A 13,133-nucleotide genomic window follows, 5' to 3' on the forward strand; every position below is an offset into this window, starting at 1 on the left:
GATACAGCTTGTGCCTCTTTTGTCTGCTTTCAGTAAGTCAGTATGAACTCTCTTCACTATGAGTCAGTGTGTATTATCTTAGAGCTCTAAGACTGTACATATGCCTTTTCTTAAAATGCTTCCTTCGTCTGAAACAAATTTTGAAACAGTTAACCCACCAAAGAAGATCAATGAGCAAACTTCTTTATGCAAAGTTGAATCATATGATGGTCTTCATGCTCCTGGCAATGCCTGTGAACAGCTCCATTAGCAGGGAAGTCATATAATTAAATAACATCATGTGGTATCCTATCTCTTTCATTCCCAATCTTTTAAGATACTAATTAGAGAAATATTTGCGTGCTGTTGCCTAATTCCCCCTCTCCTTCCTTATAAAATATCTTGCGCTTGCTCTAGGCTTTCATTGTCTTTACTGATACTTTTGTATATTATAGTTACTATTATCATATGCTGTGTTTTGGGTGTGCGGTATTTTGGTGAAAATGGAGGTGGTTTTTTTGCTAAGATAAAATGATGGAGGCAAGGTTTGAATAAATGTTCTCTGACAAAATGTCTTTATGCACTTAGGTCTTTCAACATCCCACACGTAAAGGAATGGTGGCCTGTTAGTTTTGAGAATAAATATCTTAATTATCGTCTTTACTCAGATGTTTGCCTACTTTTTTTTTTTTTTTTAATGTAAACACAAATAACTAGTGGTATTAATAGTTGGGTTTCTGTGGCTTGAACATAAATACGTATCCAATGGTTCCGCATATAATGAAATCCTCAGAAATTATATTCTGGAGCAGTATGTTTAAGTTTATTCTGTACCTAGCAATATCTTATCAACTAGGCACTTTTAGCAAAAACATTGTCGTTTTAAAAACAAAAAAAATGCTCAGTTTTGATAATTTATAAAATTTCCTGTATCTATGAAATAAAGCTATGTAACAGTTTTAACACATACTCATAGTGTAGCAATCATTAATGGATGTTTTCATGTTGATAACAGTAATGCTGATACTGACTTAACAAATCTAAATTAGAGTAATTAAAATATTAAAACTGTAACCTATTTGGGGTAGCCTGTGTTCAAAATTATAAGGAGTTCCTTAGTTTAAGCTAACATACAGAATTGTACTCTGACATATATTTGTGGCTAGTGGACATGGTTTACATAATCTCTGCCTGACACCCTATTTGGTAATGAGCATTTAAACTATGCCCTCAGATCAGTTATCAAATATGAATCATGCACCGCCAAGAGAGTGTATTTTGTTAATCATATGTATTTAGGCAATTTTCTTTCTTGAGATTGCCTTCTAATACACTGTAGCGTTCAAGACATACATTTTAATACACATTCATATTGATTTCTGTATGTTATTTCAAAACAGCACTAATTATTCCCTCTGTGATATACTTTAAAGTTCAATGTGATCTGCATTAGATTTTATGAGTTCTGTTACATATGTTATTCAAAGGGAAGCTGCTTGTAACTTTATGGAAGCTAGAGGGAGGATCTTAAGTTACTCCTTTCAAAATCAGACCAATCTTTTTCTTAAATTTCCATTGAAAAGTAAGTAAATAGATTTTTGTTATGTGTTTGCCAGAAGTATAATTTTGTTGATCAGCATTTCTTAGAGGTTGAAAGAAAGCTCTTTATCATAACATCTACTTTGTAACAAATGGCCATTTGGAATATGTTGTCAACCCAAAATTAAGAACAGAATACAATTAGCAAAAGTTTATGTCTTCTTAATATTCTGTCTCTGTATCTTGGTTTTATATGTCTTTGACTAAAATATTTTGAATTCTCTGAAAATTCATTAAAGCAATAGTAACTCTTAATAGTAACTTTTTCCCAAGCTTAAACATTTATTTGGCAGTTCAAAAATGTTACCAAGAACTATATTCTAGAGATCAAACCATTCATCCTGCAAAGTACTTTTATCTTTGTCTTCTATAAACACAAAAAGTGGTGTTGAAGGATAAGGAGGCTGACAATGACAGATTACCTATAGTTTTGTTTTCCTGTTTAACTTAGGTGGACCCTGTGCAGTGCTATGTTCTGCTGTAACACAATCCCATGCGTTCAGATGCCATCGTTCTTGTTCTCAGCAGTCCCCATTTCTGTGCTGCGTTTTGGTGTGGCACATAACAGGCAGAGGTATTTTAACCGAGCGCTGGTTGCATTCTGGTGGAGAATCATACAAAGCCAAATGAACAATAGGATTGAATTCTAGTAAAAAGGTGCAAACCCACAGAAATAAGTGTCGTCTTCTAACTTCCTCACCAGTGTTTTGCAGCATGGTGAATTCTTTTTTTCTCCTCTGCATTTCTCACACAGTCTAAAGCTTGTTATATCTACTCATGTGAGAGCAATGCTGCCCGTTTGAATGAGATGATAATACAGTGGTTATTGAAGCATGATCTATGAAACTATGATGTAATTGCTTTCACAGATGAGTATATCTTTTCTGAGGGTCTCTGTTTTACTTATCTGTCATTTCTAAAACATAAATCATTGAGACATCAGAAGTGCAATGTTACAGGGATTGAAAAAGTTCAGAGAATTCAGAACAGTTGAGTACTTGAAAATTAGCCCACCCCAAAAGGTGGGTATGAAGTTTCTTTTTTGCCTTTTAAAATTTCTCTCTGGACTCGTACCTTTATACTAGGTGATATTTTTTTTTTTTTTTTTTTTTTTTTGCTTAAGAAAAGACGCATATGCACATTCCAAATTGCTGTTAAGAAGGGAAAAAGGGAATAATATAAAACTGACAATCTAAACTCAATACAGTTACTGTTGCTGGGGGATATAGGGGGAGATGTGGTTATGGGAGTAAATGAAACTGGGACAAAGTACTGGGGCTCTTGGCGGGTAAAATAGAGGAAAAGGACAAATGGATAAGAAAGCTGCTTTTTCAAGAAACTCATCTGTGATTATTCAGAATCAGGTCCTCTCTTTTCCTTCTTTCCGTTTGCTCTGAAATTTCACGTTAGGGACAGCTGCTTCTTCCTGTTTTTCCTTAATCCTAACCTAATGAAACTATGCATCTAATACAGGTATAATATAGAGACTCTGTTCTCTGTCTCACAGTGTAAGCTTTCCTATTTCCTCCACACATGCTTCCAGCAGAAGGCTTGATCAGATGGCAAATTCAAGGTTTAATACTCAGGTAGTATGAGGAAGAGTGGTTGGTGGTTTGGTCTGGTGGGCTGGGATGTGTAAAACTGGGGCCCCCTTCTTTCTGTCCCATAGTTAGTGGAGCAGTACGCCTTGATGCGTTTGGCCTGTGGAGCATCAGTAGTTCTCTGTGCTTGCAGTAAGGGCACCAGGCCAACCTGAACTGTTATTTCATGCTGTTTGTTCTTCTGAAAGGGATTGTTCTTTGAAAATGGTGCAAAATAATTGTTCATTTAAAAGAAGAAAGCTATGAATATGCTTCTGTAAAGCATATTTAGTCACATAATTGGAGAGACAAATATTCCGTCAGCCTCAGACATACAATTTTAGGATAATCATCTAAAATCAATAGTGACTGCATTTATGTGTCTGTGTCACACAGCTAGCTTAGGCTTACAACTCCGTTGTTGAATATACAGATTTTAAATTTCATGCTTGTGATCAGTATGTCTTGTTTTTAAAGAAAAAGCTTTAAAATGCCAATAATATTCTGAAGTTTATTTTCTAAGATGCATGAACATCCATAATGGATTAACAGCATGTTTTAACAAACCATTTATTTGCTTTAGGAGTGACAGAGAGAAGCTGTTTCAAACAGGATCTCTCATCACCGTCTATCTCTAGTCACCTCCTACTGAACTTAAGGTTGAATACTGGGGGTCATGAGGGAAAGAAAACAATAATTAAAGGGAAAAAGTTGATTGAGCTGTTTTTTTTTTTTTCTCCTTCAGTATGTTTAGCATGGAAGAAGCTGGCTGAGTACTGTATATCATTAGTTCAAACATTTCTGACTTGATTTAGCTTTAATGGTAACATTTTAAGCTGCATTTCTGTATTTTGTGGAGAGTGGCTTAAGTAGGAAAGGCAGTAAAAGTTCTTGTTAGAAGGTCTTGTTTCTATAAATCTTAATCTTGGAATTCTGTTAGATTACAATTGGATTTTTTCTAGGAACTCACCCCGCCTCCCAAAAAGTTGTCATGGGTTCTTTTATTAAAGCTCAGAAAATTATTCTTAGACTAACAGAGGTGGGGAGTAAAGCAGGATTGTTTACAGAGTTCACTTCTAAATTGACTGTGATAAGTGGCAATGCAATGTATTATGATTAGAGGTTTCTGGGAGACTCTTTAAGAAGGTTAACTGCAAGGCAGCTCTCAAAAGAAATCATTTATCTTGGTGGTCATCCTTCAGTGTTTTATACTACTGAGATTTTTTTGTGGGTGGTTAGAGCCATTTTTTGTGTTTTATTAGCTGTATCTTGAATACCTCCTACAAGCTGAATGACAGTTTAGGGTTATTAAATCTGTTCTTAGTACATTTTTTTATCCATAGTTAATCTTGACTAAATATATGCTAGTGAACAACCCTTTTTTCTCAATTGTTGCCCATATTTGTTAAAGAAATTATTCCATTTGACATTTGTTTAGGCTGCAGTTTGATAAAATACTGTATACAATATACTTTTTCAGTTTGGCATTCAACAGTGTCTTTCATGGATTTATTTCTTCTTGCATTATCTTATCTTCCCTTCTAGTGTGTTAAGGCTTCCTTTTTATATTAAATTTGGGGTTTTTTTGCTCCAAGACAGACACTTGCACAAACACATACTCTGTGACCGTGTTGCTAGAGGTCTGTATGATTATGTATTTCAGGTGTTGGGTTACATTAATAATTGAGTTGCTTTGGTATCATCCACTTTCTCTAATCCTATGTATGGTATTTTTCTTTAATTCAGATTGTTCTTTAAAACTACTTCCAGTGACTTTACTAAAAGATTTGTATGATTTTATCTTTTTGTTTGTCTAAAAGCTATGTCTATTCCAGGTTAATAGTTGATAGATCCTCCAAGAAAATGGCCTATGCAGTATGGAGTCATTTTGATCTGTAATTGCTGTCATGGAAATTTTCACAGAAAATTGTGTTACTCTTGCTTCTTATAGATGTAGCAATTTAAATGTAAAAGGTCTTTTCTTCCAGTTGTAGGAAGGCTAGCAAGCATACGATGGAGGCAGATAAAACGTGACGTTAACTGCAAAGGCTACTGTCTTAAATGAGACACGGAGTAAATCAGCATTAAAACATCAAATCATTGAATAATTGGGTTGCTGGTAGGGTCATGTGTTGGGGCAAGAGCAACTATACCCAGGTCATTTCAAACAGACCTTTGCCTAAATTGTTCAAAAAGACTTCCACTAGCAGTGGCCATCTATCCACAGCAATTTCTTCCAGTACTCAATTGGTACTCATACTTACCTGCCGTTATCATTAGACCGTGGCCAGCTATTAGGAGGAAAAAACCTGCAACTTTTTCTCCTGCTATTTATGCACATTGCTTCTTGTTCTGTGTGCTGTGGATGTGGAAAAAAATATTCTATTTCAATTTGACATAGCATTTTATGTTCTCATTATTGTGTTTCCACTCATAGACTATTTACTGTAATTTTTTCCAGTGTCGTCTTGTCAATCATTTCTCTGACTGCTTTTGTTGCTCTCCCCTGAACACTCTCCACATTTTTCACGCAGAATCATATCCAAACTGGATTCAGTATTTCAGCTAAGATCTTCCTGAAGTCATGTAGATCAGAAGAATCTCTTCTGTCTTGCAGTCTATTTCTGTTTCTACTTCACAGTATGATGTTTGCATTTTTCACAACAGATCATTAATATGGAGTTCCTCCTTAGTTTTCTAGATGGTGTCTTTGGTTTGTCAAGATATTTTTATTCCTGTCTTCATAGCACTTGAAGATTCTCCCTCTTTCAAGTCTCACTGAAATGTAATAAGTAGATTTTCTAGTCTGTCATCCATATAGTTAATGAAAACATTATACACAGCAGAATCATGAATAGTTTTGGGTGGAATACCACTTGTGTAAATAAATTAATTCCCGGCCATTAGGAATGAACTGTTCCTTTCATCTTTTCTTTTTCATTTTAATATGAAGGGACCTTAAGTATACTAAGATATTTGTGCAAGTTTATCAGTACTTCTCACTTGAATCATTGGTACCTTAAGCCCTAATCTTGGAGCTGCAAGTGTGCTTATCAAAAGACTATTATATTCAGTCTTTGTGTTAAGAAGACTAGCTTGGGGTAGTAGGTTACTGCAGAGTAGAATGCACTCAGGCTTTGCCAGGGCAGGAGAAGTTTCATGAGTTTTGCTTTTCCAGAGAAAAGTTCTCCCTCTCCTCGTAATAAGCAACCATATTATAGTGGAGAATCTAAGGATTAGGAATCCTAGGAATTACTCTATGTGTGTCAAAGGCAAATGTACTAATTACAAATGTGGAGTAAATGCTGTTAGATTTAACATGTGTTTTTTTTAAATCTGAGAATTTGCCTAATTTTACCATGTACAGTTTGAGTGATTTTGCTTGGTGTTAAAAATACTACCCTGTTATTTGTGTAACAGATTAGTTTGCCAAAAAAAGAGAGGAAAAACTACTAATAGCAAAAAGGATTACTCTTTATAAATATTACTGTTAAAGAATGTGGTTTAATTCTGTGCTTTAATAAATTATTTTAAAATGTATTTTATTGCCATAATTTATTAAACAATAAGGAGACATTTTGGCTGCAAACAGTGATAACATCTCTATAGAACTGTATTTGGATAGTAATTTTTTTTCCTGACACACTAGATAATTAGAAATTATAAATAACGTTTGCACTCTTAAGCATGTTAGCTGGAGAGTATATCAGACTGTATGTTGTTCTTGGTGCTAGTTCAGGTCCTGATTTTCAAAAATTCTTGCACAGAAATGCATGGTAAGTTTCTAGCAGCAAAGGGGAAGTGTATTACTCACCTGAGTTTTAGATAGAGACCTTGCCACCTGTTTACATTTTTGAATGAAGCTTACTTCATGTTTGGAATGGAGGAAGGAATTATATCAGCTGTTTTGTTGGCATCTTAGCCTTGTTCCTAGTGGTCAGATAATCTCATTTCAAATGTTTCCTGCAGAAACGGTGATATTAATTTTCTAGCAGGGCCACTGTGTAGCTAAAATAAATTGCTTCTGTTCATCAGATTTGGTTCTTCCAAAAGAAACTTGAAGTCTATCGACAGGCTAGCAGAGCAGCTTTCACAGATGTGGGTCAACCAGTGTGTGATATGTAATAAATGAGATATGATAACGTAAAGCTGCAGGTCTGTCCCCCCAGGCTTCTTTGTAAGTGCTTGGATCCCTTCACTTACAGTGCCTCAGCAGCATGGACAAGGTGTTTTTCAACCTGTCTCCCAGGGCCTTAGTGGAGGAACTGTAACTCTGGTAGTATACGAGGCTATGCAAAGGTAAAGGAGGCTGCTTTGATTCCTTTAGATGCCCTGTCACAATCTGCATCTTTATTTTTTGCTCTGTAAAATAACAATAAAAACTGTTGGGTGTGTCTGTCTTCCCTCTGTATTGAAGTAACTAATTAATAAGGATGTAAGCAGCCAACATAAATCATTTGGTAGAATATACACTTCTGCTCTGCTGAACTCTTCTTAACCCAGATGCCTGGTTAAGTGCCACTGGATTATATATTTGAGGTTATTACTGTTCAGATTATCCCTGATAGTAGACACAGATAATATACTGACATACTCCAGGAGTATGCAAGTTTGCTCTGCCCACACTCTGAGAAGGCTGTATGTGAGCTGGTTCCAGTCTGGAAACCAACAGCATGTTGTGTGGCACTATGCCCAAGCTAAAACACCTTGTCTCTTTGATAAATGAGGCTTTACAGCTTCTGAACTGAAGCTGACTCACATTCAAGCTGCTTCAAGGTTACTGGGCATGTGAGTTTGCATTCAGCTGCCCATCTGTGTAGATGTATTCATCATTCCACATTGCTGTGGAAGGACTTCAGTAGAAATCCCCATCCTTATATTCTTGTGCAGTTGTCTCTCAACATTCGTAGGTGTAAGGCCTCCCAGCTCCACTTATATTTACTATAAAGATAAGAATTAAAAAATATATTTGCAATATTTTTTTTGGGGGGGGGGGGGACAATTCAAAAAGGTATGTGCTGTGGGTTTGTTTCAAATCTTAGAGAATCTTAGTGGAGCACTTACCAAGCCATATGACAGCAGCTACTTCACATAACTATGAACCATTATTTCCTGGAAGTGTTTGGTATGAATCATTATTTCCTGGAGTTAAGTGTTTGGTTATGTATTTTCCCCAGTATTTTCCCAAGACAGTGGTGGTGTGCTGCATGGAATTATCCTGCAAGCCACAAGACAATAGAGAAAAAAAAAATTGTTAGCTTTCCCTTGCAAAAACATTCTCATAACTTCTGATGGGCTTTCATAACCCCTCAACACCATTAGCTGAGAAAAAGTGTGCTAGGATCTGCAAAATCTTGTAGTTTTGGGGCTGCAGAATCCAGAGTTCAGATGTTTCAGAGAGTGGTGACTGGCTCTCCTCTCCATTGAAGGTTTTATCTCATCTGCTACTTTAAAGTGGGGCTAGAGAGTGTTGCAGAGTTGAACAGTAATGACCACAAGAACGTGATCATTTTGGCTGGCTGTACAAAGAAGATGGATGTGAGTGAATCCCATTATCAAATGTTGAAATGATACCAAATAATTCAGTAGTTCTGACTCTTCACTTAATCAGGTTTGTGTTTTCTGCCAAGGTTGAGGCAGTGAAATAATCTTGGAGGAGGAGTAAAATTTTGATATAGCTTCATGTAGTTTTCAGGTCAGTTTGATATGTTTATTCTGTGTATGGCTTTTTACAGCTGTAATACGTGTAACGTAATTAAATAACATATATCATTGGAAACCTCATAGACGGCAAGTATTTACCATGAAATTTGCTATTAGATAAGCAGATGTTTTATTGGGTCTGGCTGGGATGGAGTTAACTTACATAATTTAAGAATTAATCTAATATATTTTAAAACCTTGGAGTTTCTGAGATGTAAATTTCTTTACCTTTTTTCATTCTGAGTGTGTTGCATTTGTGATGGTTATGACAATGTTTATCTTCAGATATTAAATAAGTATATATTTATACTGATAATTATAGTATAAACAGATTTATATTTTGCTGTTTACCAGAGGTGTCTACTATACAGCAATGATTACCATGAATTAAAGATTAAGATTCAATCCCACTGGTGTTAATTGCAGACTGGGCAAGTCTTGGTCCTACGTATCCTGAAAACCAGAGGAACATTGTGAAACCTTTTTAATTTTTTTAATAATGTTCAAAATAGCAACAAAATTGTGCTTGATACAAGTTAAAACTGGAAAATTTTCCTTGATACAAAACCATTGGAACCTTGTCAAAACTTCTGACTAACCTTTCTTTGTAATTTTAATACTCTACTATCAGAGAACTGTAGAAGAACTAACCTATTCTTGTTTCATTTGTAAGAAGAATATTCTATCTAATAATGCAATATACTGTTTCTTTGGCTTTAAAGCCCCAGAATACCTGTTGCTGTCACTTCCTTTCAGAAAGCTTATGTTATCACCTCAGGAAAAAAACCCACCACCTTTAGGGTTAGGACACATTTCTAAAACAGAAAAGTATAGAGTTCTATGCAAAAGGTACTGTGGTGAAAAAGCTGAAATTGTGTTACGTTTTTCTTTCAATTTGAGCCAGATGCTCAAAAAAGGGCATATTTAGATTTTATATGGTATGTAAATTCTCTGCTTTCTGCAAAATTAGAGGAATTCTTGAATACAGTAGCAAATCAGCTTTCTTCTAGTTCAGTACATTAAAAATTTAACATTTTAATGAAGATGTCCTGGAATTGATATTGTATTCGAGCACAACACATCAAAGCACTGACAGTCTTTTACAGATTACTATGCAGCAAGTTTTATTCATTATTATGAAGTTTATAGAAAATAGATCTATATCTCATTTCACATTAGCATTATGGGTATGTGACCCTCTGATCTATTTTTTCTTTGATAACTGTTATTTGAAATAATTAATAGCTTTCATCTATAATTAAGACTGTTGGAGACTTATGGGATCCTCTTTTAAACATCATTTAATTGTGATTAGAATGAGGAAGACAGAATAATAAATGAGACTATTTAAGTGTGTGAATAAAATGCAACTGTTTATCTAAAATTGATCCATGTCTCATAACTTTGAGAGTAAAATAAATGGGTTGTTTTTGTTTGACTCCATCAGAAATATTGTCCTATAAATATTTACATTAATACATTAGGAACTTTGAAATAAAAGTGAAATAGCTTTCTTGACATTTTTGCTGGCAAGCAAAGGACTATGAGAATTCCAAACTTGTAGCTCACCTTGAGTGTATGAGTTTCATGAGCTGTATTCTTACATTTATTAGCAGTTGGAGCCTAAAGTTAATTTATGACTCATTTATCCGTGTTTATTTTTTACTGATTGATCTTATATAGTCCTGGAAAAAGGCATAGGCCACAACATACTCTGTTCTAAAAGCTATTAAGTATTATATGCTTTTTTGTGGCTGATAAGTCATAGTCTGTCGTGGAATGCATTGAAACATTAATATATTTCTGTTGTTTAGGAAAATGGGGGACAGATTATGACCTTGCCAGTGTGAGCTTTTTAGAGTGTAAAAAATAGTAAGATACGGCAAGATTTGTGCCTCCAACTGCATGTTGTAAAAATCAGCTTTGTCATATGTCCTTACAAACTATTTACAATATGCCCCTGCTAGCTTCTATGTAATTTTACATGTTTCTGAATACTCTGTGTTTCTGTTTTCTTTATGGAGATTGAGGGCTCAAGATCCCAAAGGAAAAGGAATCAAGGAACTTCTTTTCTAGATGTTATGTTTTACTTCTAGAATTATAATTTTGTGGTGACGCATGAATAATAATAATGAATCCTTCAGAAAACATTCAAGTAAATGTGAGGAAGATGTTCAGAGGTTTCTGTATTGAGGTCTTGAGAGTACCAAATTAACAAGATAATGTAAACGTACATTTTACCTGTATCACTTTCCTTTTTTATTATTAAATCTGTATGATTTGGATAATTCACAACAGATTTATGTAAGATAATGTAGAATTCAGGAAAGTATATTTAAATAAATACATATCATATTTAAATAAATAAATACCAAAAATATTTAAAAGCAAGCCATTTCACAGAAATAACTGTTAGATAGCATATTGTAGTAAAATACACTGAGGTAAATGTTTTATGAAATAGTAAATAATGAAAAATCTAAAAAGACAGCTTTTTGGCTAATTGGTTTATTCATGATTTGAATAGACTTGAAAATTTTTGCTACTTAAAGAGTGTTCAGAATGTGGTTGATTGTTCTATTGGTTAAAAGAAGTATCTCATGTATTATGGTATAGTATTATATGCTCTGTTTTAATGAGAATATAAAAAAAAATTAATTTTATTTCATCAGACAGGAAGCTTTGCTTGCTGCAATTAGTGAAAAAGATGCAAACATTGCCTTGCTTGAACTGTCTGCTTCAAAGAAAAAGAAGACTCAAGAGGAAGTAATGGCTCTCAAACGAGAGAAGGACAGATTAGTACATCAGTTAAAGCAGCAGGTAGGGAGACATTAATTTTCATACTTTCATGGCAACAGAAAATTGGCATCATTTTCATTTGTACTATTTTATTCTAACCTCATATTGAAAGTCTTCAAGCCAGGTCTGACATGTGACAGCAGTTACAAAAGGTAGGAGGTGTTCAATGTAAGTGTTTATTGCTTCTCTATGGTTGTTCAGTATTTAGCTGCACGTTTGCTTGGCTCATGTCATATGCAGCCAATACACTTTGTTTTCCCTCCTCATATAGCTTGCAACCTTCTTCATTACGTGAGACAGAGGAGAGCAGATGCTCTTTGCCATAAAGCAAGATCTATCTGTTCTGTTGAATTTTCTAACCCTCTTCAGTTATTTGCTTATCTGTTGTAAAATAATTGTGTTTTCAGAAGGTTTCAGGCTTTCTAAGAGGTTATCTGGAAATCATGATTATCCTTAAAATAAATTCTCAAATTAGTAGGAATCACCCTGTCTTCAACGCTGTAAGTCATTTGAGGTTTTAATAAAAAAACGTGTAGTTACAAACTCTAGAAATAGATTTTATCACAAGCAAATTTAATTTATCTTCTGCTTTATTTATGAGGAAAATAACCGTCCTAGACACAGTACACACATACCAGACACAGTATATAGGTCTCTTGGTCCAATTAAAATGATTAAAACTCTGCATACTGTGCAGTGGATACTCCCCCTGATTTTTGGAAGGTAATACTCATAGCCAGAAGAGGTGCTGTAGGCAAGAGGACAAAGGATGTTCAGATAACCTAGGTAGTAAAGACCTGTGCTGGTGTCATGTATGTTGTTAAACACTTTCCTCTTTCAGAATAGGTGAAAAAGATGAGAAAGATGTTTTCAGACCATGTCTGAAGGTGTCGTATCTGATGTTTTCCTTTGTGTGATATTACTAAACTCTGTGATTGTTGCTTGAAGAGGAGGAGAATACCATCAGCAAAATCATTCTGGTCTCCTTAGCCTGTCAAAGTTTGTCCCTTTGTCACTTTGACACAGTGGCACAGTGTGCCACTTTACAAATGAGCATGCCATGTTAGCGATGTTTAGGACATACTGCACAGTCAATGTTATGATTCTTTCTTCTGAATCATGCATTACATACTGTAGAACTCCATGCACTCAATAACAGAAAATGAAGGAAAACCCTTGCTGCTATGCTAAATTCCCAACAGCTCTGACCTCATAGATCTAATCATTATAGCTTTTTCCAACAGGTCTATAAAAATAGGAAACAGCCCCCAGCAGAAACTTAGCCACTCGTGATGCTGACTTCATTACAGACATTCCAGCCAAGTACCTGTGTTCCAGCCATGATGCACTCATGTCTCAGGTCAGTCAGCTGGCCAGGAGACACTTCACCCAAATTTTATATGCTAAATAGGCAGTTGTGCTTTATGCTTTTCAGTACTTCATCCCACTGTGCTGCAGTGGAGCAGATGATGT

The 13,133-nt window shown here is 35.1% G+C and overlaps 1 protein-coding gene across 4 annotated transcripts in view; it reads left to right on the top strand.

Annotated features, from left to right (window-relative positions):
• The window catches only part of ERC2 (ELKS/RAB6-interacting/CAST family member 2), a 521,406-nt gene that overhangs the window by 352,929 nt on the left and 155,344 nt on the right, over positions 1 to 13,133 (top strand). For all 4 annotated transcript variants that reach the window (XM_027794617.2, XM_027794625.2, XM_055806739.1 and 1 more), the window contains one exon: positions 11,534 to 11,681. In XM_027794617.2, coding sequence (XP_027650418.1) covers positions 11,534 to 11,681 — 148 coding nt within the window. The remainder of the gene's footprint in view (positions 1 to 11,533; positions 11,682 to 13,133) is intronic.

This window comes from Falco peregrinus, chromosome 5 (genome assembly GCF_023634155.1).
Source record: "Falco peregrinus isolate bFalPer1 chromosome 5, bFalPer1.pri, whole genome shotgun sequence".
Classification (NCBI taxonomy): Eukaryota; Metazoa; Chordata; class Aves; order Falconiformes; family Falconidae; genus Falco; species Falco peregrinus.